Genomic DNA, 25,809 nt, shown 5'->3' with positions numbered 1-25,809 from the left:
CTTTGTCTTTCTGTTTCTGTCTCTCTCTCTCTCTCTCTCTCTCTGTGCCTCTCAGTTGAAGGATTTTCCCAGGGTCACAGCTAATATGTTTTTTAGGCTGAATTTGAACTCAAGTCTTCCTGATTTCAGGGTTGGTACTCTATCCACTGCAACACTTAGTTGCCCCTCCAATGATCTCTCCTTTTTTTTTTTTGATGGGGCAATGAGGGTTAAGTGACTTGCCCAAGGTCACACAGCTAGTAAGTGTCAAGTGTCTGAGGCAGGATTTTGGATCTCAGGTCCTCCTGAATCCAGAGCTGGTGCTTTATCCACTGCTCCACCTAACTGCCCCTGCCAATGGTCTCTTAATCAACAAATCTAATGACTTTATCCCCCTCATTTAATAAAATAACTCATATTTCTCTGGCACTTTGTGGTTTAAAAAGTGCTTTTCTTCAAGCAACCATGTGAAATAGGTAAGGGGAAAGGATTGGTATCCTATTTTTACTGGTGAAGTAACTAAGGTAGAATAGCTGTCAAGAGGGTCATGCAGGTTGTCAGGAATCAATTCAGTAAGCACTTATTGGCAGCATGCTAGTCACTGGACATTCAAAGACAAAACCAACGTTAGCCCTTGGCATGAAATCAGGAAGACCTGAGTTCAAATTCAGCCTAAAAAAACATATTAGCTGTGACCCTGGGAAAATCCTTCAACTGAGACACACACACACACACACACACACACACACACACAGAGATTACTTATAAAGTTCTATCTCTCAAACCTTAGCTATATAGTGAATCAAAGTCCCATAGTCATAACAAAGGGGAAAAAAGCTATTCAGACAGTTTATTGGAAAAATTCTGTTCCCTTATCACAATACTCGTTGTTGAACACTTATAGACTTTACTCAATCAACTGGCAAAATCTACACTGCTGGGCAAGATGATATTGGAAGGTGATTAGACACTAGCCCAAATAAGTTTGCAGGAATCAGCCAATTGACATCTAAGGCTAAACTTGCATTCCATGAAGAATGAGTCACTGGGGCCACTCAGGTCCACCATCCTCATCAGTGAGGAATGAGGTGCAGACTGTACTTCTTTAATGCAGTGAATTCTGTTGATTTTTCAAGTTTGGGTTCAACTGGCAGGATTATCCTCCCAGAATTTCACAGCTTTATAACCACAGCTTCAGTTTGTATCCCACCACATACCTTGAAACTTTGTTAAAGAGAAATCAATGGTTGAGTCCTATGGGTTTTTTGATACTCTTCTTGGACAGGTATCCCTGGTTGGAGACGTGCCTGTTTTGCTTTCATTTGATATTACTACTTGTGTGACATTTTGGAAGGGTTGTCACATCACTCTCAATTTTTCTCATCTGGTAGCATTAGAAAAATATTTAATTTCCTATATCTAGTGTCAGCTTCCTCATTTTAAAATGAGAATAGTAATAGTCCCTCCCTTAAAAAGTTAAAAGGATTTGATGAAATAACAGGGTTGAAGATTCAGTGCAACCTTAAAGGTCAACCTAGTTCTTCTACTTGAGATTGGCCAAATCACCTTCCCTCTCTGGGACTCAGTTTTCTCATCTGTAAAATGAGGCTTCAAGGGTTAGGTCAAAACCACCTTATCTCGTTTTGTTCTTGATGCCTTAAGTAGGTCAGAATATGTCTAAAGGTATTTACCAACCAATTAACCAATCATAGGCTTTAGACTAAGCATGAAAAGTCTTTGAAAGTTGTTTACCAAAGTAAAATAATACCAGATAATGCCTGTTGTAGGTGAGGAGGTATTTTTGTCAGTTTCTGTGGATTTTGAATAAAAACATTGAGTTAACTGGAATTGATTAGTTCTAGAAAGTGGAGCATATACTGTGTTCTAGCTAAATCAACCGAGAAAGCACCATCTGGGGCAGGGAAGAATGGAAGAGGCCTTGGATTTGACAATAGGTCTCCTATACCCCTCCCCACTTTGGCCAGAGGGGTCCTTGCAGGCTTTGAAGGGTTTGGAGGAGTTTAGACCTCCACCCTTTGGTGTCTTAACACCAATCATGGATCAGCCAATGGCAGCATCTGCCCTGGCAGCCAAGGAGAGCTGAAATAGATCCATGGCTCCACAAGGAGAAGAGGAAAGGAAGCACACCATGACTAAGGGGAATTCCTTGAGTATCCCTTGGGAATTAAGTGTATTAAGGCCTGAACTGTAGTGAGGAAACCAAGGCTCGGAGCAAAGATGAAGTTTGTCTGTGAGGGCACCGAAGTGACTCTGGAAGTCAGTAAGAACTGGGAGAACCCTCAGTAGGAGCCCTCAGACAGTCCTTGAGAATGTTTGGCCTCAGATTTTGGGCTTCTTTCCATCTATTTGGCATGTGGGGACCATGTGTTTCCCATCTGGTAGGGGTTTGCATGAGGCTAACTGGACAATCAGCTGAACCTGGTTTATACTCTTTAGAAATTCTCTATCCCCTCTTAAATATACAAATACCCAAGGCTGGTGTGATTCAGGACCCTTTGGCTCAAAGCTGAGGATCTCTTTCCTGAGGGGACTTTGGCAGGGCTCTGAGCCCACACCCAGCACCTTCAATTGTTTTTCTCTAAAACCTTCTACAAAAAGGTGAAGAACTCAGTTTCAGTCTCTCTACCTGCTCCTAGTTACCTGCTAACTTGGTCTTTTATAGATTAGAAAAATGGTGTTTCTTAGTTCTTTACAAACCTCTTGATCTTGTCAGACTAGAGTAGTGGATTTGTTTTCTGTTTTCCTCTTTATCATCTTTGATCTTTTTTCTTTCTTTCAAGTGGGGAACAGGAAGTAGCATCAATGTAAGGATGATTCATTTCATAGGTATACTCCAAAGGGATGGAGATGCCTCTGATATCACCCCCCCCAACCCCTAACTTCAGGCTTGCTTTTGAGGCCCTTTTAAAACCTGAACCAGGTAGATTCTCCAAGATCAGAGCTTGCTGGGTTCCCTTGACTCCTGTATCTCTAGTAAGGTATAATTGAACTAGCCAGTAGGACTACTTGGGAGTCAGGAGAATCAATTTCACAATACTGCTATAAAGGGCAGTAACCTCAGAGAGCCTCTTTTCCCTTTTGCCCAACTGGAGCAAGAGGAGGGTGGTTACCATCAATGACACCAAGAATGGAGGAGGGCTTTACAGTGTAATGATCGGAATGATGCCACCTGCTGGAGACTTACTTGCCTCTGAGGGCAAGCCATGCGGTCAAGGTCCTTAGCGTCAGGAAGTGATGTTTGCTCTTGGGTACTGTCTATCAAGGCTACCAGCCAATCAACTTGAGGAGCCTCCCATTTCTGGGAGGAGGACACAAAGTAGGAAGTGGATGCTGGCAAAGGGATTCTGTCTCTTTTTGGTTCCTGACCTCACCATGGTGGGTTGGATAATAGGGTCTCTTAGAAATAGTTAGATTTTTACCTTTCTCACTGATCCTAATGCTCTGCAATAAATACTTAAACACTTAAATACTCTTGATAAAGCTTATAATTTATTGGTGACCACTCATTAGATTTTAGATAGTATAGCTAGAATTTTAGCCCCATACAACACCACTTTCTAAAATGTCCAGAAGTGAACCAAAGGAAGTTCAGAAGGAAGCACATACGGGGCAATTTTGTTAGTCATGTGGATTTTAAAAAAATCTACTGAAATATAACAGAAAATAAAAGAAGGCAGTTTTAAAGGGAGATTCAATGTCTTATAGAGAATCTTCCCTTTGTATTTTTTTGTGAGTGTGGCTGTGTTCTTTTTGGGGGAGGGGTTACATTCAGAATAAAAAAAAAATTAAAAACTAATTGATTGGATGAGATGACCTTTGAGTTTGCTTCTAGCTCTAATGCTGTGGGTTTCTGATTACTGTTATTATAAATCATTATTAATAATGATATAATAACAATAAGAATGGGCTAAATTTGTATAACACTTTCCATGTGACCACCTCTTGATGTAGGGTGTTAACATTCTCATTTCTCATGCTGAGGAAATTGAAGCCATGATAAATGAAGTGACTTGCTCAAAGCCACCCCATTAACTAAGTACCTGAGCCAGGACACAAAGCCAGGGTTTTTGATCCTCAGTTCTAAGCACCTTTCATTATAGCCATGGATTCTCTATCCACAACCTCACCATTAGTTAACATCATTGTTTTTGACCATCTGCAGCCTATAGTTGTCACCTGAATGAACAAGAAGCTCAAACCCAAAGCTTGATTGTTATTGGGCTGATAGGAAAGTGTTTTCTCAGACTACTCTCCCTTCCTTCTTTGCACAGGAGTGGATCCATGGGTGTAAAACACTGAATATACCATCAGGTTTTTTGTTCTATTGATCAATTTTGCAGCTTAAAATTTTTTTTTCAATTTTTTTCTTTTCAAAAAAATTTTTATAAGTGTTAACTCTCTGGGAGGGTGAGAAAAAGGAATGCAGAGTGAAATCTAGGCAATGCAAACACAGAAAATCAATAAAAATCCATTGAAAGGAAAGGTGCTTTTTTTTTTTTCAACTGGTAAGAACTGGGAGAACCCTCAGCAGGAGCTCTTGGGCACTTCTTGAGAATGTCAAGTGTCTATATGTGGGACTCATGTTAAAAAACAATGGCCTTCAGCTTCTTAACTGACCAAGGTGAGAAGATATTCCAAGAGAAGATAATCTGTCTCCCCCATCCTCCATCACCCACCCACCCCCGCCTTAAATTCCCCTAGAAGTTTAATTTTAGAGAATAATCAGATAGTCTTGAATTTTTCTAAGGTCTTTCCCTTTCTCCCTCCCTCCATCCTCCTTCTCTCTCTCTCTCTCTCTCTCTCTCTCTCTCTCTCTCTGTCTCTCTCTCTCTGTCTCTCTGTCTCTCTCTGTCTCTCTCTCTCTCTGTCTCTCTGTCTCTCTCTCTCTGTCTCTCTCTGTCTCTCTCTCTCTCTGTCTCTCTCTCTCTCTGTCTCTCTCTCTCTCTGTCTCTCTCTCTCTCTCTCTCTCTCTCTCTCTCTCTCTTCCTTTCTTGGAAGTATGATAGTTATTCTTAACTGCACTTATATCTCTTATGTTGACCTTCATCTCAGGGGTTGTTAAATTTTTTTATGTCGTAGATTCCTTGGGAAATGTTGTAAAGTCTAGGAATACCTTCTTAGAGTATTGATTTTAAGTGCATAAAATAAAATGCATAGTATTACAAAGGAAATTTATTATACTGATATGTATGTCTGTGTGTATATACATATGTATGTATGTGTATATATATATAGACACACACACATATATATACACGCACATATGTATACACACACACACACATATATGTGTGTGTGTGTGTGTGTCTGTGTGTATAGTTCCTCAACTCTAGGTTAAGAACCCATGTTTTAGAATAGGCCTAAATAACTTATCTGACACAAACCCCATCCTCACGCCAATTCATTAAAAAAAAAGTTTAAAAAATATTCTTTAGTGGCCCATATTTTTAGACATGGTAGTTCAGAGCTGAAAAGGACCTTAAACATCAACCAGTTCTGATGGCTCATTACTGATGACAAAATGGAGGCCCAGAAAATCCTGAAGGGTCTTGCCCAGAGTACTACTTGCCCTGTGACCTCTAACCTTAGTTAGACCCCAGGTCCTAAGTACTCTTTTTAATTACCATTCTTCATCATGAAAGAAAAGGGTAAGTTGTTTAGGGTAAGAATCATTCCCAACAGTTCAATGTTTCTAGGCCCTATTCTATTTCTTCCTGTATAGGTCACCTCCTCTCTTGACCTGTCTACAGAGACAGATTTTTTTTTAAATAGATGATGTTGATGGTTACTGCTCAGCCCAAGGTACCCTCCTTTTTCCAGGGAAGATACTGTATTATTTCTGGGTACCATCAGTAAGTAGTACAATGGTGGGTGTCATAGGCCAACAGTGTAAATAATTTTAGTTTAATTTATTTGGCAGGAAAATGGGGGTTAAGTGACTTGCCCAGGGTCACACAGCTAGTAAGTGTCATGTGTCTGAGGCCAGATTTGAACTCAGGTACTCCTGAATCCAGGGCTGGTGCTTTATCCACTGCACCACCTAGCTGCCCCTAACAGTGTAAATAAAAACACTACAAGAAATTCCCTTGGACCATTATATCTTTATTTAAAAACAGACACATTTAATCTCAATTAAACATTGATTTTTAGAATGTTCCATGTATGAACCATGGATCTCCCAGTTGTTATAACCTCTGTTAGAAAAATAAACATCTCACAAGTAACTACAGTGTCAATCCATTAATAAATACTCCAAAATAGAAGTTAGTAGTCAGCTAGAATTAAGAGTCAGGCACACAAATGACATTAGGAGAAGTCAAGGTTACCATTGCATTTTGTCATTGTCATTACAATTCTTTAATTTTAAATATCATTAAAAGCTGGAAATGAAAGAATTGGTAAGTTTAATGAGAATCTGGTTCTTTTCCTAGGAGCTATTTTAAGTTCAAAATTCTTCAATTAGAAAAAAAAAATCAAGAGCTATATTAAATTTATTTTTACAAAGGTAGTAAAGGTTAAAAATATCAAAGATTAGTAGAATAAAGGTTAACCTATTGATAATTTTAAAATATTTATAAAAAAGATTTTTTTTACAGAGGTTGAATTTTAAACTCCTTCAAAGCAGAAGTTAAAAGTAAAAGAGATTTTAATGGCATATTAAACAGACTTTCAAAGAATTTCTTTGCTAATTTGTGCAAATTTTATTTTCCCCATAATTTAAAATTCAGACCTCATATATCTAGTAAGCATTCTTGGTTGTGACAGATGGACCATCAGTTCTGTGTGCTTCTGCTGTCGAGTGAATGTAGGAGGTCTTGCCTACATAAGAAGACCCCATGGATGACAGAATTTGAAACAAACAAACATTTCTTGACTGAAAAGGAGCAGGAGGTCAAAATAGAAAACTTTTAAATAAAGTCCTACTTAATGTAAAAGGAAGAACAAGCACTAGACAAATGAAACTAAAGGATATGAAAGTATAAAGGGTGAGTTTGGCTCCAGTAAGAGATGTGAGAAGATGCTTCCTCTCACTCCTTTCTAGAGGCGAAGGTTCATGTGTAGAAAATTGCATAAAATGTCACTTATTAAAAAAATACGTGTCAATTTTGATGAGATTTTTTTCTCTTTTTAAACTTTTTCTCTTAATGTTTAACTTTATTTTTTGGTCATTATAAGGAATGGCCCTCAGGCAGGTGGAGAAAGAGGAGGAACAAGACAGAGAAAAGTCTAGATAATTTAAAAATCAAAGAAAAAAGTCATTTGAAAGAACAAAGTCTAAAGTACCTGCTACTATCAGGTACTGAGTTAGACAGAGATATAAAGACAAAATAAGAAATAGTTTCTGCCCTCCAAAAGCTTATACTCTACTAGGGGGAGAGCCATCTTACCCAGAAATGAATTCCAAGGAAGTCAGAAGTAAAGTAACCCTCAGCTTCTTGTTACCCATTGTTCCAGTGCATCCAGCCCATGTTTTAGGCATTTCAAATAATCTACATGTGCAGTTAGAAAGGAATGATAACCTAGAGTTGTACCTGGACAGAGATGGGGGTGGGGAGAAGAAAGGAGAATAGAAACAAGGGCTGAGGGGAAGGTAGGGCCAATACACTCACCCTGAGCAAAGACTCCATTGTACTATGCTATCTACCTGTCGACAAAATGAAAGAAAACAGAACTGACATGACACAAAGAAGGTACATAAGACACAATGTCCAGTTATGCATTGGCTTTCTGATATAATGGACTGTCCAAGGAAAGAAACACTGAAAGAACAAATCTTCAACCAAGCTTAGATCAGCCCCACTTTTGTTTTCTCTGTAAAAAACTTGCTTTCTTGTATCTTGTAAATAAGACTGGGAAATAGTTTACATTTCTACTGCATTGTAAGTTTTGCAAATAGCTGAATGTAAGCTGGCTTTGGGTCCTGCCCTCAAGAGGAGTGACTCAGAAGTCTTGGAAAAAAAGGGCTGATTTACTGACCAAGAGAGTGTTTGTTATCCAGCATTCTCAAAATTCAAGAGGCCTAATCTTGACCTTTACCTGGGAAATGCTGGGAAGCCAGTAGATCCAGAAGAGGCCATGTTCTGGGGGAGAAAATGGATTACTATTGACCTCATTCTTCCTCTGATTCAGTGTAACTTCTGCAGTCGCCTACAATAGCTTCTTTCACAGCAGCCAAGAAGCTCCTGGCATTACTATTTCTTCTTCCCATGAGCATATTCCAGGTCAATGTCAAGGGCAAACCACAGAATTTGGGGAATGTTGGGTAAAACCTACCTGGCTGGTAGGCATATTCACTGCCCTAATCTCCTGAATCACTGCCTTCTGGGTAGAATTCATTTCAATCTTTCTGATTAGATCCTCACAATAACACTATGAGCAGAGTGCTATTATTATTCCCATTTTATTGATGGTTTCAGATGCTAAGTGCCTCACTCTAGGTCATATGATCAGTCAATAAGCATTTCTTAAATGCTTACTGTGATATGTTAGTAAGAAGATATCAAGCTGAGCCTGAACCAGAATTAAGAACCAGGTTTTCTTGGCTTTGAATCAAGCACTCTCCTCTGTTTCTCTCTTCTAGAAAATTTGCATGGGATCATAGGCAATGGAATGCATGCACTGAGTCATCTTCTGCTCCATTAGAAAGTGATTGGGAGCCTTCTGCATTATTCTATTTCTCTTTAGTAGTCATAAGGTAGGCTCTAGAGGGACTTGACAAACATGTTGAAGAGAAATTATAATAATTGATAATCATACAAAAGCAGCACCCCTTCCTAGAGTTGGAGAAGGATCACACCACATGAGGGAGTACCTGCATGTTTGCCACATTTTCAGCTCTGCTGTAGAAATGGGGGGCATTTTCAGGTTTGTAGAAAGCTTTAATGTAAGAACTCAATTGAGCCAGACCCTTCATATATACATACAGACATACACATATATGTATGTGTATGTATGTGTGTGTATATATGTATATATATACATACATATATATGTATATTTAGGTAGGAAAATAGATATTCAAGGAAGAAATGATGCCCGAAGTGAATTCTTGGGATGGGTTGTAGACTTCTGAGTTCTTTTCTTAATTTTTCTTAACTGAAACAGCATTAAAATAAACCCTTGAGTCAACTTAGGCAAGAATGTATAACTGAGGAATAGTCTTTGATAAAATATTAAATACAAAAATCAATAATACCAAGCAGAGCTCTGTAGTGGGAAGAAGATACTGGCTTTGCTACCTATTGTTACCTGTGTGACCATGAGAAAGTCATTGTAGGTCTCAGTTTTCTCATCTATAAAATTAAGGTGGGAGATTGGACTAGATGACTTCTGAGGAACCTTTTAACTCCATTTATGATGCTATGTTCTGTGATTCCCAAGAAAAGAGGTAAAGAAATAGGAGGATGAAGAAGAGATGCTATGGGAGAAGGGGAAAGTGACAGAAATAGGGAGAGAGAACAAAATAGAGAGACAGAGAGAGAGACAAAGAGAGACAGAGAGACATAGATGGAGAGAGACAGACAGAAAGACAGAGACAGAAAGACAGCATGCTAAACATGTAGATTTCTTTGGAACAAATGTTAACTAACCATCAAAGCCTTCCCTAGGAGAGTACTTCTGTCTGCGCTTGAGAACTTCTCTCTAAATGAACTTTCCTCTAGGTTCAAATCAGCTGCAACTGAAGAAATCCAGACATATGGTGAGGATTTTGAGACCAACCTTTCGGGATGTACTGTTTCATTGGGCCTGTACTGATTAACTTTAAGACAGAGCTTTGCCCCTTGGGGTTTCCCTTTTTCTCTCAAATCCTGGCTCCTTTGATAGGTTCATCAGAGAATGAAATCTCCAGTTGGGCTTTTGGGACACAAATCCAAAATTCTCTTCAGGATGTCTGAATTCTGTAGAGAGTTTATATTCCTCAATAAATGCCTTTCAGCTAATAAACCAAACCTTGACTGCAGGCTTGATAGATAGAATTCTGCAAAGTATCCAAGTTAAAGGAGACATAGAATCATAGATCTAGAAGAGACTTCAAGGGTCATTGTGTATAATCCCTTCATTTTACAGAAGAGAAAAATAAAGCTCAGGGGAGCGAAGGACTTGACTAAGGTTGCACTGGCAGCAAGTGACAAGGCAAGATATGAACTCAGATTCTCTGATCCTAAAACTGAGGCTATTTCTATTGTATCACATTGCTTTATAGACAGCTAGCCTGTAGCGTGTGTGTGTGTGTGTGTGTCTGTGTCATAGAGAGAGATGGAGACAGAGAAATAAAGAGAGATTTCTATGGATATAAATGAATCCTTAATTTTCAGTTCAAAGCAAAGTGTTTTTATTTTCTTTACTTTTGTCTCCTTCCCCTCCCTTAATCAGTCACAAAAAGTTTCTGTGGTAACATGAGTAGAAACTGGGCCCTATTTACATACGTTAGCTAATCTAATAATACCCTGTTTTCCCCTCAACTTTTAAATTAATTAAAAGACTAACGTTTTTTCAAATAAAAAGAGTCAAAATAACTTAAATAGAAAACAAAAATCAAAATGATAAATAATTATATATCTAAGAAAGAACAAGTGTGGTAGGCCATTTTGAAAAAGAGAAACAGTAACATATAGTTAACACATAGCACTTCACTCTTAGGAAAAATGGCTTCCACCTTCCTTCCTCCCTTCTTTCCTCCTCTCTCCCTCTCTCCTTCCTTCCTTCCTTCCTTCCTTCCTTCCTTCCTTCCTTCCTTCCTTCCTTCCTTCCTTCCTTCCTTCCTTCCTTCCTTCCTTCCTTCCTTCCTTCCTTCCTTCCTTCCTTCCTTCCTCCTTCCCTGCCTCCCTCCCTCCCTCCCTCTCTCCTTTCTTTCTTTCTTTCTTTCTTTCTTTCTTTCTTTCTTTCTTTCTTTCTTTCTTTCTTTCTTTCTTTCTTTCTTTCTTTCTTTCTTTCTTTCTTTCTTTCTTTCTTTCTTTTTCTTCCTTCCTTCCTTCCTTCCTTCCTTCCTTCCTTCCTTCCTTCCTTCCTTCCTTCCTTCCTTCCTTCCTTCCTTCCTTCCTTCCTTCCTTCCTTCCTTCCTTCCTTCCTTCCTTCCTTCCTTCCTTCCTTCCTTCTTATATTTGTTAGCTCAATATAAAGTTTCTGATGCAGCTGAGCTTTGGTGCTAAGAGGCCTTTTTGTCCCAGGTCACTTCTTTGAGAAGGCTAAATTAACACAGGCACCAAAATTGCTTGGATGCAGGAGATGAATCCAAAAGATTCTACAATTGGCTACCAAATCTCACAACTTTTCACATTCAATCAGTATTACATGTGAGATATTTTTTTATAATAATTGAGAATTTTGCTTATTTAAGGAATTTAAATCTTGAAGAAGCTAACCTGGGGAAGAATTCAATAGTTTGACAAAAAGAAATAAATGAAAGTCCAACCTGGAAATATGCCCATATTGGAGTGTTATAGAGATACATTTGGGAACTTAACATCTATAATTTTATGTGCTTAAAATAATACCCATATACACATATTTGATACCAACAACATTTTAATTTTATGAACACAACACCAAATAACCCAATATTTGGAAGCTTCTTAAAACCTGATAAGATCTTAAGCATTTTTCACGTGTTCACAAAAAAGTTTGGTGCTATGTAGGCATGGTCATGAGTCCTTGTTGGACTTTTGTTCATCTGGTGATCTGTGCTCATTTTAAATGGGTTGGGAGAGTAGGTGCCAACTGTTTGGCAAGAAATGAAAAGGAAATGGATTCTAAAGTGGCTGTTTCTGTTATAGTTGCTCTGGACTTCTGATTTAGCTGGTAGAAGTAATGACTACCACGGAGGAGCTGCACCTGCTGTGCCAACTAGAGAGAGAGAATTACAACCTGGGGCCCCTAAGAAGGGAAATGCCTTAGCCAGTGTCCTAGAGTCAGGATGTATCAAAGGCAGGACTTGACCCCCCAGGGTTTCATGACTATAAGAGTGACTGCTATCCACTCTGCCACACAGCCTCCTGTGAAGATCTTTATAAATATATGAAAATGAAGTTGCTGTTTCCAGTAACGAAGTTACCAAATAGTTAAGCAAACAGGTAGGAAGTCTTGGATAGTGGCGATTCCTTTTCTTAATGTTTTTTATTTGAAAGGTGATGGGGGCCCTTCCAACTCTCAAAGTCTGTGATTATGCGTATCTAAGAGCCTCTCCTACCTATGTCTTTTGGGGGCACTGGCTTTCTTTCTCCCTTTCATTCTGTGCATTATGATATATATGCCTCTATATATGTAAATATATATAAATGTATACATATATACTACCTCTGATAAGGAAACAAAAATCCTGTATATTTCAATATTAATTTAAAAAATTTAGGAGGTAGCCTATTGTACAAAGAAGAAGAGGAAGAAGAAGAAGAGGCCTAGATTAAGAATAAGAAATTTTGTGACCCTGGATAAGTCATATTATCTCTTTGGTGCTTCCATTTTCTTACCAGTAAACTGTTGAAGGAGAGGAAGAAAAAGTCAGACTACAGGAGTTCTAATAGTCCTTTATATTTTTTTAGAATCTCTGATAAGAAAAGGCAGTTCAGGTCCTATTTCAACAATAGGGAACATATTAGTTCCAAGCTAGTTTAGTGCACCAATGGGGGAAAAACATTAAAATCCAGTTTGTATGACAAAAGTTGGCATATGACTTTCCTAAGTAAAAAAAAAGATGCAGTCATTGGGTACTTTGCCTGCTAGCACAATTTTCAGATAATCTGTAGAGATTCAACTTCACCATCAGGGGAAAAGAAAGGGTACCATGCTTCTAATTGATCAGGTAAGAAAACCCCAACCCCAAAGCAATAGAAAATGAAAAGTTGACATTTTCTAGAATATTGAAATTTCTGTACAGGGTCTTTTTATCAACCATTTTGTTAAAGAAGAGAATTCAAGAAACTGATATTCAACACCCTTGGTTTTCCCAGTGGCAGTAGCTAAGCACGTCCTTGATCCAGTAATTTGTGACATGCATCATGATGAAAAGATTGAAAAAAACAATCAGGAAACACCTCTGGAATTAGAGTTTGTAAAAACAAAACAAAACAAAAAACATCCCTCCCAACATATATACATAAAAAGCAACAACAAACAACAATAATCACCCTAGAGTTTAGAAAGCAAAATCACTTACTATGAGATGAAGGTTACACTGACCTACCACCAATTATCTACCATCACCCATCACCAAAATCTCAAGATAGAGTAAACAATTCAATCTGGATGTTTTCTCTGTTCATTTCAATTCAGTTCAACTCACAAGCATTCACACCAAGTGCCAGGCTATGGGCTAGGCATTGGGGAGAGAGAGAAAAAATACAAAGTAGTGCTGGCCCTCAAGGAGTTTACATTCTACTTGAAGTAGAATATGTAAAAAAAGTGTAAACACCTGGTTAATTGAATTAAAATTAAAACCACTTTTCATTTGAAAATTTGGTGACAAAAGAATATAACCATGGAGAGGACTATACCCTTGTAGTATACAGTGATGCCAGAGTCATCTCACAGCATTGTCCTTTCCAGCAGGGAAAAGGGATGGAGGTTAGCTACCTGTAAAGTGAGATCAGTGCTGTTCAGATCTACATTCTATGCTGTAACTAAATAAGTTATATATTACATTAAAGTGCTACGACAACACTAGTCTCAAACAGTAGTAAGCCACATTTCTCTTTCAAAAAATCAGCAGCTATCACATCCAATGGCCATGAAACAATATGGAAGCACATCAGTCTCTAGCAGAACTTTCAACCACCAATGGTGTGACTGAAAAACATTTGGGCACCTCCTGCGACTTTTCAATGTGAAGACTTCTTTTTTAGGAGATGGTCATGGAGAAGGTTTCTCATGAAGCCCCCATTCCTTTAGAACTTGCATTTAAATGTTTCATGCGGGTGTAATTTAGTGATGTTGATGTTTATCTCTTCGGGTTTGTCACGACGATATGTGACAGTGCGCGTGCAAACGGCGGGCAGAAACATCTTATCCTTGAAGAAGAAGCCAGAAGGATATCAATGAAAGACTGTGATGGAGAAACTTCCCATACATGCCCCCACCCCACCACCCCGAGGCCTTTTTCAAAACCACTTACTTTCTTTGATGCGGACACTCTGTATTTGGCAGATTTCACTTTATTTCTGGTCCTCTGGAGGATAATTTGCCTGATGATAAGGACCTTCAGTAATCCAATGAGGAATGTGATGATGAAGATGACAAAAAATATTCGAAAATGGCTTGGGCTAGAGAAACATTCTGTAAGGGGTTAAGAGACAGGAAGGTATGAAGTTTGAGGGTCATGAGGAGACCAGGAGATGCTACCAGGGCATTTTTTTTTTTTTGCTTTTAGATTTGAATGTGAATAAAGCAAATTTATGCCTGTCCCCCATAAACACATGCAGGGTCACTTCAGAGAAGCAATCATTTATGAAGCACCTACTATTTTTCAGGCACTATGGAAGCCTAAGTCTTGGGGAATACTAAGCCTACAACAGAGCAATAGAGATACAGCTGCCTCCAAACACACATATGACCAAGCAGGAGTAATATGTACTCATGATACAAAAGGGATATGATCGAATTGGAGAGAAAATATCTCTGATTTCCCTGAGTGACAGATTCCTTATAATTAAATATCTTTCATCTGGAGCTGTGATTTCACTGGTATTGGGCAGAGGTCTCAAATATCACCCAAATCTAAAACATGCCTGAGTGACCTGAACAAGATTAAATGTAATTGGGAAATATCTAACAAAATAAATCAAAGTAAAATAAAATATAGATAACATGACATTTTCAAATTCAGTCAGAATGTGGTGCTTGGAGATCCTTATTCATAGTTTAGTGGATCCTGTTTCCATTGGACTTTGATATAAATGGTGTGTATAAAACTTCCTGCTAACATGTATTGGCATCTCAGATGTAACTTAGAGTTTTAGAGAATTGCGTGAGAAACTAAGATTTGTCCATGACTACATAGTATGCGTCAGAGGAAGGACTTGAACTTCAATCTTTTTCCACTCCAAAGTCTGCCCTTTATTTAATATACATGTTGCCTTAGAGGCAACATAGCATAGAAGATCAGGATAGTGAGGTGGTGCCATGGATAGAGCACTGTGCCTGGAGTAAAGAAGAACTTAGTTCAAATCTGGCCTCAGACTAGCTGTATGACCCAAGTCATTTAACCCTGGTTGCCTCAGTTTACTCATATGTAAAACAAGCAGGAGAAGGAAATGGCAAACCACTCCAGTGTCTCTTCCAAGAAAACCCCAAATGGGTTTACGAAGAGTCAGATATGAATGAAATGACTGAACAACAATAGCAACATCTTGGTAGATCAAGTGTTGGACTTTGAGTCAAGATAGCTTGAATTCAAATCCTCCCTCTGGTTCCTAATAGCTGTGTGATCACAGACAGGTTTCCCTGTAGCTCTCTGAGCCTCAACTTCCTTAATAAAATGAGATGAGACTAGATGTCTTCTTAGGTCCCTTCTGTCTCCAAATCTGGGATAGCTGTCCTCTGTCTCTTGATCCATTATCCTAAATTCAGAAGCAAAGATGGGCCAAGAATGAGAGAAGCAATTGATAACTGAGGGATAGACCATGTAATACTACTGCTATCCATGTAATACCGAGAGATTGAGAGAAAGGTCCACACCACATTGACTGGACCCCACGGGCAAGGTTTACAAGAAGGAAGACAGGGATGAGAGCCTATGGATGGGAAAGAATAGATGGATTGCTATCTGCCTCATGGGGAGAAGCATCCACATTGTGGAAATTTATTTTGATTTGGGGACCCTATCTTTAGGCTGAGATTAGAAAACCTTAGGCCCTCAGGGTCTTTTCTGTGTGGGAGGGGCTGGTGCCCCTCCCCCTCTGCTTCAGCTGAGCCAAAAAGCCCCATGGGCTGCACAAGATGCCAGGTCAGAAAGCTGGGGGGAGGGAGCGCTAGCTCCCTCCTCCCTGAGTGGAGCTATCCGAGAGATCCTGGGCTTGTCCAGGCCAGGCTCTGGCCTAGCCTGTGCTGAGGCACGGGATGCTTGAGCATCTCCCCAGCCCCAGCTGCAGACCTGACTGGTGGATTAGCTTGGTGTATGGGTGCAAAAAAGCCCCGAGATTTGAGTGGAAATAAGAAAGATATATATAGACCTGGAAGTTAGACAGAGAGGGACGCTGAGAAGAGGACTGGAGGCTGGCTGACAAGATTAGAGGGGCGTGGGGGCATCTAGGTGGCACAGTGGATAAAGCACTGGCCCTGAAGTCAGGAGGACCTGAGTTCAAATCCGGCCTGAGAAACTTGACACTTATTAGCTGTGTGACCCTGTGCAAATCACTTAACCCTCATTGTCCAGCAAAAAAAAAAAAAAAAAAGATTAGAAGGACGGCAGATGAGAGATGGAGGGGGGGCAGGGGGCGACAAGGACGCAGGAGAAGGCTAAAGGACTAGGAGCAAGGAGGAGAGAAGGGGCGGACAAGAGGACTGGAGGCAAACTGACAAGATTAGAGGGGCAGCAAAGGTGGCAGAGGATGGAGCAGACAGACGGAACAGGAGGCAGTGGAGAGCACAGAAGTGGTCAGCAGAGGGTACAGGTTGGAGAAAGGGAAGATTAAGGCAGGTAGAGTTAGAAGTGAAAGTGAAGCAGGAAAGCTGAAGTGAAGGAGAAAAAGAGTGAAAGTTAGAGAAAAGTGGAACATACCCTGAGGCAAGAGGCGGCTAAGGCCCTTATTGTATTAAAAAACTTCCAGGTGGGCAGGTGGAAAGAAAGGCCCAGACAGTCAGGTTGTAAGTTTTATTTCCCTGTATTCATAATTTTAAATGGTATCTCATAAATAAACTCTGCTTTGATTGTTTAGTTGAGAGGCTTCTTAATCCTTTGCTTATCAATTTTGGGAGTGGAGCAGTGTGGTGGAACTTTATAAGTTAATAGCAGCCAGATAGCCAGTTAGTCAAAAGTCCCCAGATTAAGTACCCCAGTCAGATTAGCCCCCCCAAATTAGGCAAATCATTCAGAATGTTTTTACAACATGGATGAGGTCACAGGCCTATGGAAGTTTCAATAAAAACCGTCTGCTAGGGAAGAGTCTCTCCACAGTCATGAAGAGCATTTCTCTTTTACAAAGTCAGCTGGCATATGTCTGAGGCCGTTAACTAAAAATGATTTAAATTATGACCAAATGACAGCATTTGGGACAGTCACTGATGCTCTGGTCACTGCAAAATTACTTAACCAAAGTCTTGCCAACTCTGGGCACCAAAAATACGCAGTCATTTCTCTTGATTTGTATTTTCCCTGTTTGTTCTGCTCCAGTTGTATGAAATAAAGCGGACATCTGAAGAAGCCAAATCAACACTATTATAAGAGATTTCTTGAAATGTCTCCCTTGAAATCACGGTGTCAGTCTTCATTAGTGTGGGCTGCTCCAATAACTGGGAGTCTCTGGGTAGGTCCTGCCTGCCAAACTCAGTTCTTTTTGTCATTTTTCTTTCACTTTCTCTTTGGCAAGAAGCCAATTTTTGTTATGCTTTTTAAAAAAATTTACAATATAATCTTTCAAGAGCAACAGAATACTAACTGGAAAGGTGACTGCTGTGTCAACAAGCAAGGTATGCTGGGCCTCTTAGTAAGGACAAAAACTTTGGTCTATCTTGTTTGGCAGGTTTAGTGGGGCTCCAGAGCCAGAGAGATCACTTGAATCATCTGAGAAGAAGATTTCATAATACTCCAGGGACCCAGAGGTGGCATGGAGCTCTTCAATATGGCCTGCTTTAGCTGCTTGTTCTTCTATGGATTCAGGCGACTTCTTAAATTTCTGGGGATCCTGCATTGATGTTTTACTCACTAAGTGGTTTTCAAGCAAAGACTAGACCCCTCTTTGCTGTATCTACCATAGAGGGGATATCCTTTCATGTTAAGGATGGGACTCATTGACTCCTGAGATCTCTTCCAACTCTTCTACAACTCTCTGACCACCCCAAGAGAGACTTGAGTGAAGGGATGAGCCCTACCCATCATAGGATGGGGTTAAAATGAACGTGGATAGTTTAGCATCCTGAATTATGTGGAGTATCCCTGAATTCTTTGAAACAAATCAGAACACAGCAATAGCAATATTGTGAGGATGATCAGCTGTGGAAGATGCTGATCAATACAATGATCCAAAGCAATTCCAAGGGAGGACCCATAATGAAAAATGCTCTCCATCTTCAGAGAGATAACTGATAAACTCTGAGTGCAGATTGAAGCCAGCTTTTTTTTAACTTTATTTTTTCTTGTGTTTTTTGGTCTGTTTTCTTTTTCAACATGGAAAATATGGAAAAATATGTTTTGCATGACTTCACATGTGCAACTTATATCAAATTGCTTGCCTTTTTAAAGAGGGGGGAAGAGTAGGTTGGAGGGAGAGAATTTGGAGCTAAAAATTTAAAATAAGGAATGTCAAATATTTTTTAAATTAATAAACATTTTATTTAAAGTTGAAATAAAGCGGACATCTGAAGAAGCCAAATATTTGGGACAGTCACTGAGTTCCAATATCCTTCCTTCCCTCCTTTCCCTCCCCCCTCCCTGAGGTGGTAAGCAATCAGTCAATTTTCTTTTACATCTAATTGGGAAATATTTAACAAAATAAATAAAAATATTTTTTTTAAAAAGAGAGAAATCAAAATTCAGGATTAAGGAAAGGGCTGTCTCATCACTGGACAGTGATTGTCAGCCCAGTGCCTTTGCTTAGAGATGCAGTTATGTGGATCCCTTTAAAGAATGGTGAAGGGGGATAGCTAATGGCTGCTAGGGATGAGTGTGCCAAGTTAGGACTATATGAGGGACTACATGACTCCTTAGAGGACACATAACATCATAATATACAGATGATTCAAGTTTTAAGGTTTCCAAGAATATAAGCTTGAATGTTCCAGCCCGTGGTGCTTGATTATATCCTCAGTGACAATTAGCTTAGGACTCTAAGCTTTCTTTGGCCATAAATCCTTGGGGTCTATCACCTTGCCATGATACCTGACATCTAATAAATGGGATTTCAAGTTTGTGAAGCAATTTATACAATTGAGCTCATCTGATACTTCCAACAACCCCGTGAATCAGGTATGATCTTTGTTATAAAAACAAGAAAACTATGGATTAGAGAGTGAGTGACTTGCCTATTGTCGCACAGATAATGAATTTTAGAGATGTGATTTCAGCCCAGGTGTTTGTGACTCCCAGGCCAAAGCTTTCTCCATATAGGTGGTGCTTAAAAATGCTCAACGCATCAAATTGAAACTGAATTGTGTTTCTCTGTAGCTCCTTGGGCATCATGCCTGGAACACAGTAGTCACTTAATAAGTGCTTGCTGACTCAATAATCGTATGCTGTGTTTTCCAATAGACTGTAATCTCCTTGAAGGCAGACACATTGACTTTTCCCCTTGAACTCCCAGTGCCTAGCATATAATCAGCATTCAATGAATGTTTGTTGATTAAGTGGTTAATAGCAGTTATCACGATTGGTAACTAACTCCGTTGCCAATCTTAAAGGAAATGTGTTTAATTCCTGTTCCTGGACTGGAGTCCTGCCTACAGCTTGACCACAAGACAAGGAAGTCCACATCATTGGGGCTGACTGGAGGGGGAATTGTAGGAAAATGCCAGTGCTGACAGAGCAGGCCTGAGTTGGAGCTAGAGGGCATTTTCATGGCCTGACCAGGGGTCCTTTCTGATGTTGCTAGCAAAGCCTTTGACCTCCTTCTTGGGTGGAGCCAAGGAACAGCTTTTGCCCTTGGCTTGTCTAGAAGAAGCTTTCTGTGGCCATGGAAGCCAGGAGTGTGTTTGCTTACTCAGTTTAATATATGACATGGTAATGATTGTAGACCCTGATCTCTGAATGCTGAAGGACGGCAGGTCCAGCTGGAAACAGATGGAGCTCACTTTCAGCCAACAGCACATTGTGGGAAGCTCAGGAACAGGGTGAGACTTGGGGAAGGGGATGTGCTATATGGTGGCCCTTCAAGGATGGATTAAATGAAGTCACATGGCAGAGGGACAGTGGTGCCATAACACCATGAATGATGTTTACTTCGTGCTCAAAATCCAGCAAAATTCTTCACAAGTCACCTAATGTCAACCCAATGTAGTCCTCTAAGAGGGACAGTGTGACTTAGAGGACAATTCTAAGCTGGTAGCTCCAAAGGCTTAGGTCTAACGCCTGCCCTAGACACTAGTAAACCCTGGGCAAATCACTTAACCTTTTGCTACCTTGGCTTCCCCATCCGTAAAATGGGAATGATAATACCTAACTCACAGATATTTTGTGAGGGTAAAAAAGGGCTTTGCAAAACTAAATATGTCAGTTATTTTATGCTCATTTTCACCACCATTTTACAAATGAAGTTGTTGTTTTTGGTCCTTCTTTCATTGTTTTTTTTGTTTTGTTTTTTTTGTTTTTTGTTTTTTTTTTTTTAGTGAGGCAATTGGGGTTAAGTGACTTGCCCAGGGTCACACAGCTAGTCAGTGTTAAGTGTCTGAGGCTGGATTTGAACTCAGGTCCTCCTGAATCCAGGGCCGGTGCTCTATCCACTGCGCCACCTAGCTGCCCCCCTTCTTTCGTTTTTATTTTTATTTTTTGCAAGGCAATGAGGATTATGTGACTTGTCCAAGGTCCCACAGGTAGTAAGTATAAAGTCTTTGAAGCCGGATTTAAACTCAGTCTTCTTGAATCCAAGGCTGATGCTTTATCCACTGCACCACCTAGCTTCCCCTGGTCCTTCCTTCTTGAAGAGAATCATGATATCTAAGTGATGTCATGACTTACACTAAATTAGATTTAAGTGAGGGAGGTCTGTGCAAGGTCACCAACCTCCTTCTCTGCTCCAGAGCCATTTGGGTCCAATGGCAAGATATACATCAGGAGGACCAGAGATGGCCTCAGAGGTTTAAAGCAATTGGAGTTTAGTGATTTGCCCAAGGTCACACAGCTAGTAAGTGTCTGAGGTGAGATTTGAGTTCAGGTCCTCCCCCCCTTCTAGAACAGTGCCACATAGCTTCCCCTTGCACATGAGGAAATAAGTGTCCAGGGAGTGACTTGCCACTGGGTGACATGGTGAACCAAGGAGTAAGTGTCAGAAGCAGGAATTAAACTCAGGTGTTACTAATTCCAAGTAAGAATTATGATGTGTGTGTGTATGCATATGCATACCCATGTAACAAAGAGAGAGAAATTGGTTTTCTTACCTTAGTGAATCACTAAATCCTAAAATGAGTCAGCTCTGACCAGAGTCCTTATATTTTCTGGCATAGGTTTGCACATTCTCTTGTTGTTGTTGTTTTTTGGACAGACCTATTATCATTTACTATGGTTTTCATGTAGCCATAGATAGTTATAGCCTATCATTAGGTATAGTTAACTTACAGCTAGAGAGAATATTTAAGGATGATGGTGTAGTGGAAAGACTGTTTTAGGACCTGGGTTCAAATCCTGACTCTTATATTTAATACCTGTGTGGCCTTAGACAAGTAACCTTCCTTTCCCCATATGTAAAAGAGGGTGGCTGGCCTTGATGCCCTCTGAACTTCCTTCCATTTCTAGAGATACATTTCTTCTATTAGATGAGTCCTCACAGATATCGTGGACAATCTATTTGGACAATTATAATTAAATCAGATTAATCAATCAACAAGCACTTATTAAGTGCTTATGGTTTGCCAGGTTCCAGGGACACAAGACGGAAAAGAAGTTGTTGCCTTACAGAAGCTGGCATTCCATCAGGGAAGGCAAGCAAGCAGCACTGTATATAATGGGCACTTAATAAATGCTTGTTGTCTCATTATCCAATGTGGCAATCAATGTGAAAAATTGGGATGGCAACCAAAACATTGCACTCTGTTCTAGTACAAATCTTTGGTAATATAAAATCCACACGAAGAATTGGGATGGCAACCAAAACATTCTCTGGAAGACATTAAAAAGAAGGCACCTCCTGGGATGGTTTTTCTTTGGCACCCCCTGAATTTAACACAGCGAAGAATAAATGCATGTTGATGATGTCAGCTTAGGTGTGTGGCTCTTCTCTGAGAGATCAGAAGTCACAGAAGGGTCTATTCAGTCCCATGAGCCAATTAGAATAAAACAAGGTGGTGACTTACCTTCGATTTGGTCAACATAATGGACCTGTGAAGGACACAAGGCTCTGCATCGATCAAGTATAGCTTGAGATAAATTGCGAGGATGGTAGCATTGGACACAATTCCTGTGAATTGAGAACAAAAGTAGTAATTTAGAAAAAAAAGTAGAAAAAATTATAACCAATTCCACTGATATTTCTTCTTAAGAAATGAAGTAATTGGGGGCAGCTAGGTGGCTCAGTGGATAAAGCACTGGTCTTGGATTCAGGAGGATCTGAGTTCAAATTCAGCCTTAGACACTTGACACTTACTAGCTGTGTGACCCTGGGCAAGTCACTTTACCCCTCATTGCCCCACAAAAAAAAGAAATGAGGTAATCACTATGCCCAAAGGGCTCTAGTGCTGTGCATAACCTTTGACCCAGTAATATCAGTACTAGGTTTGTATCCCAAAGAGATCATAAAAAAGGGAAAAGGATCCACATGTACAAAAATATTTATAGAAGCTCTCTTTGTGGTAGCAAAGATTTGGAAATTGAGGGGGTGTCCATCAATTGGGGAATGGCCGTACAAGTTGTGGTATCTGAATGTAATGGAATGCTACTGATAAGAAATGATGAGCAGGCAGATTTCAGAAAAATCTGGAAGGTCTTAAGTGGACTGATGCTGAGGGAAGTGAGCAGAACCTGAAGAATACAGTTACAGGAACACTGTGTGATGATTAGCTGTGATAGACTTAGCTCTCCTCAGCAAAACAATGATTCAAGACAATTACAAAAGTCTCATCATGGGAAATGCTCTCCACATGCAGAAAAAGGATGATGGGATCCAAGTGCAGATTGAACCATATTGTTTTGGGTTTTTTGAGGTTTTTTTTCCCTTTTGTTCTGATTCTTCTTTCAGAACATGACTAATGCAGAAATATGTTGAATGTGATTGTACATATGTAACTTATATCAGATTGCATTCTGTCTTGGGTAGTAGAGGGAGAAAAATTTGGAACTTAAAATCTTTTAAAAACAAATCAGATGTTGACAACTATCTTTACATGTAACTGGAAATAAATAAAATACTATTAAGATTGAAAAAAAGAGATGAGGTCATCAAGGAGCACAACTTTGATATTCTGGCTTCCTGCTGCCTGGAATAAAGTTAAAAAAAATGTTTATTTGTAATCAGGAAAAGAGGGATGATCAGGGCTCCATCATATCTAAGTGGCCTAAGAGACTTTCCTTCCTTCCTTCCTTCCTTCCTTCCTTCCTTCCTTCCTTCCTTCCTTCCTTCCTTCCTTCCTTCCTTCCTTCCTTCCTTCCTTCCTTCCTTCCTCCTTTGCTCCCTCCCTTCTTCCCTTTTTTTCTTTCTGGGTTTAGTATCTGGCACAGTGTCTGGCTCTTTGTAGGTGTTTAATGAATTGTATGTTGAACTGAATTTCCAGCTTGGTCTGAATGAGCCAGACATCTCAGAAGGATGTGCTGGTCAAGAGAATACTCATGGGAGAAATTGAAAGAAAGGGGTTCTGAAACCAGAGCTGGCCATCAAATTGTTATTCCAAATCAGATTTCAAGGTAGAAGGGGTCATCAAGGCCATGAAATTCAATCTCTCCCTCTGATAGCAGAGGATCATGTTTTCAGAGGTCTAGAAATGGAAGGAACCTCAGAATTCAAGCCTCTCCCCTTACAGAGAAGGAAACAGGCCTAGAAAAGGAAGGATCCAAGTCACTGAGGCAGTAAGTGGATCTGGGGCTGGGGTTGGGATTTGAACTGGGGTCCTTTGGCTCCCTATTTTCAAGCTCTTTTGTGTCCTCCCTGAGGAAGAGCCTCCAGTACCCTAAACTTCTTCAGGGGGGTCTGGCCAAATGAATCCCAGGTCCCAGCAATCCTTAGTTTCTGAGATCAGAGAATATGGGGCATATTTAAGGTTGACATGAATGTGGACACTGGGGTGAGTATGGCTATAAAAAAAGAAATATATTATTCAGGCTATAACCAGTATTTCTACATTCTAAATATATCCCCACAAAAGTCATGCTTCATTGTGGCCAGTAAGAAGTACTGATACTATGTATCAGGTACTATGTTAAGCTCTTTACACATATTATCTCATTTTAGCCTTACACCAACTCTCGAAGGTAGGTGATATTATCCCCATTTTATAGATGAGGAAACTGGGGTAAATAGGGGTTAAGTGATCAGCCCAGAGTCAGATAGCTTGGCTTTGAACTCAGGTCTTCTTGATGCCAGGGCCAGTACTCTATCCAGTGTGCCACCTAGCTCCCATGGGGAGTCATTGCTTATCAAATGGGCCAGGCCCATGGATGGACAATGTACATGTCATCCCACAGCATCCTCACAAAGGAGGCCGATCACTACCTTGGTTGCAAGATGCTGCTTTTTTGAATGCAGCAACCATTTCAAAGTCCAAATCGAGGAAAGGCTACATTCTCAGCCACTGCAGGCTTCAGTCCCCATCTCCCAAAACAAACAAACAAACAAAAAACAAGGCAAAATTGCAGGCATCTGAAAATTTCCAGAATCTTAAGCTGAATCTATAGGTCCCTTTGTCCTCTGTGCCTTCATCTTGTTGCAGTTCTTATCAAAACTCATGTTGGGAAGAAGCAAAATGGTGCAGGGATGGGCCAATGGATTTGGCATCAGCAAGATTTGAGTTCTCCTCTTTCCTGGGATATTTGGTGGCTGGGAGTCTCTGAAGTTTTCTGCCTCAAAACACTCATAAGGAAGAGGATGGCTTTGACTATATGCCTTCCCAAGCCCTTTTCAGCTCTAAATCTTTGAGTCTATGAAAACAGTGGAATTTATGGGATTGTATTTTGCTGCCATGTCCTTTTGCCCTTGAGCTGGCACCAAACCATTACTATTCAATCTTGGCGTCTGGCAATGACAAACAGTGTGGCACAGTAGAAGAAGCTTTGTCTCAGGACTTGCATTAATATTCCCTGTGTGACCTTGGGCAAGTCATGTCAATTCCTTACACCTCAGTTTCTTCATATGTAAAATAAGTATGTTGGGCTACATGTTTTATCCAGCTCTAGATCTAAGAGCAGTGGACTTGGAGTCAGGAAGACCTAGGTTCAAATTCAGCCTCACACATTTGCTAACACCGTGAATCCGGGCACTTAATTTCTATTTACCCCAGTTTCCTTGTCTGTAAAGTGTGAATAAATAGCACCTACTTCCAGGCTGGTTGTGAGCATCAAAAGAAATATATATATATATATATATATATACATATATATATATATATATTTGTAAATGTCTTTGCAAAATTAAAAGTTCTATATAAATTCTAGCTATTATAATAACTTGTACTTAGAAGTTCGGGGGTTTTTTTGCTAGTGTATTCTACATAACCACTCTCTGTTGTTATCATCACAACACATCTAAGAAGTTATCAATAAGGGTTGTTATGATTTTTAGATTGGGAGAAATTAGTTATGGAACACCTTCTAATAGATGATTTGCTGAACCATAGCTGATTTAACTTCCCATTAGATTCACTTCAACAATCATGTATTAATAGCTGCTAAGTAACAGTTATTAGAGATACAAAGACAAAAAAGACAATAGTATCTGCTCTCAAGGAGCTTATTTTGTCCTAATTTTTCAAGGAGCTAGTAGCTAAAGGAGTTCTCTAAAATAGAGAAGATGAGGATGCTTCCAAATG

The 25,809-nt window shown here is 39.8% G+C and overlaps 1 protein-coding gene across 3 annotated transcripts in view; it reads right to left on the bottom strand.

Annotated features, from left to right (window-relative positions):
* Positions 1 to 11,028: 11,028 nt before the first annotated feature.
* The window catches only part of ITGB8 (integrin subunit beta 8), a 116,258-nt gene continuing 101,477 nt past the window's right edge, over positions 11,029 to 25,809 (bottom strand). For 2 of the 3 annotated variants that reach the window (XM_043966422.1, XM_043966424.1), the window contains 3 exons: positions 22,150 to 22,253; positions 14,108 to 14,268; positions 11,030 to 14,003 (listed from right to left, as the gene is read on the bottom strand). In XM_043966422.1, the coding sequence (XP_043822357.1) occupies positions 13,881 to 14,003; positions 14,108 to 14,268; positions 22,150 to 22,253 (388 nt within the window). In that variant the 3' untranslated portion in view covers positions 11,030 to 13,880. Of the gene's footprint in view, positions 14,004 to 14,107; positions 14,269 to 22,149; positions 22,254 to 25,809 lie in introns of all 3 variants that reach the window. The other variant, XM_043966423.1, reaches the window with a different exon arrangement.

This window comes from Dromiciops gliroides, chromosome 5, assembly GCF_019393635.1.
Source record: "Dromiciops gliroides isolate mDroGli1 chromosome 5, mDroGli1.pri, whole genome shotgun sequence".
NCBI lineage: Eukaryota > Metazoa > Chordata > Mammalia > Microbiotheria > Microbiotheriidae > Dromiciops > Dromiciops gliroides.
This window is presented reverse-complemented; position numbering and strand designations above follow the sequence as displayed.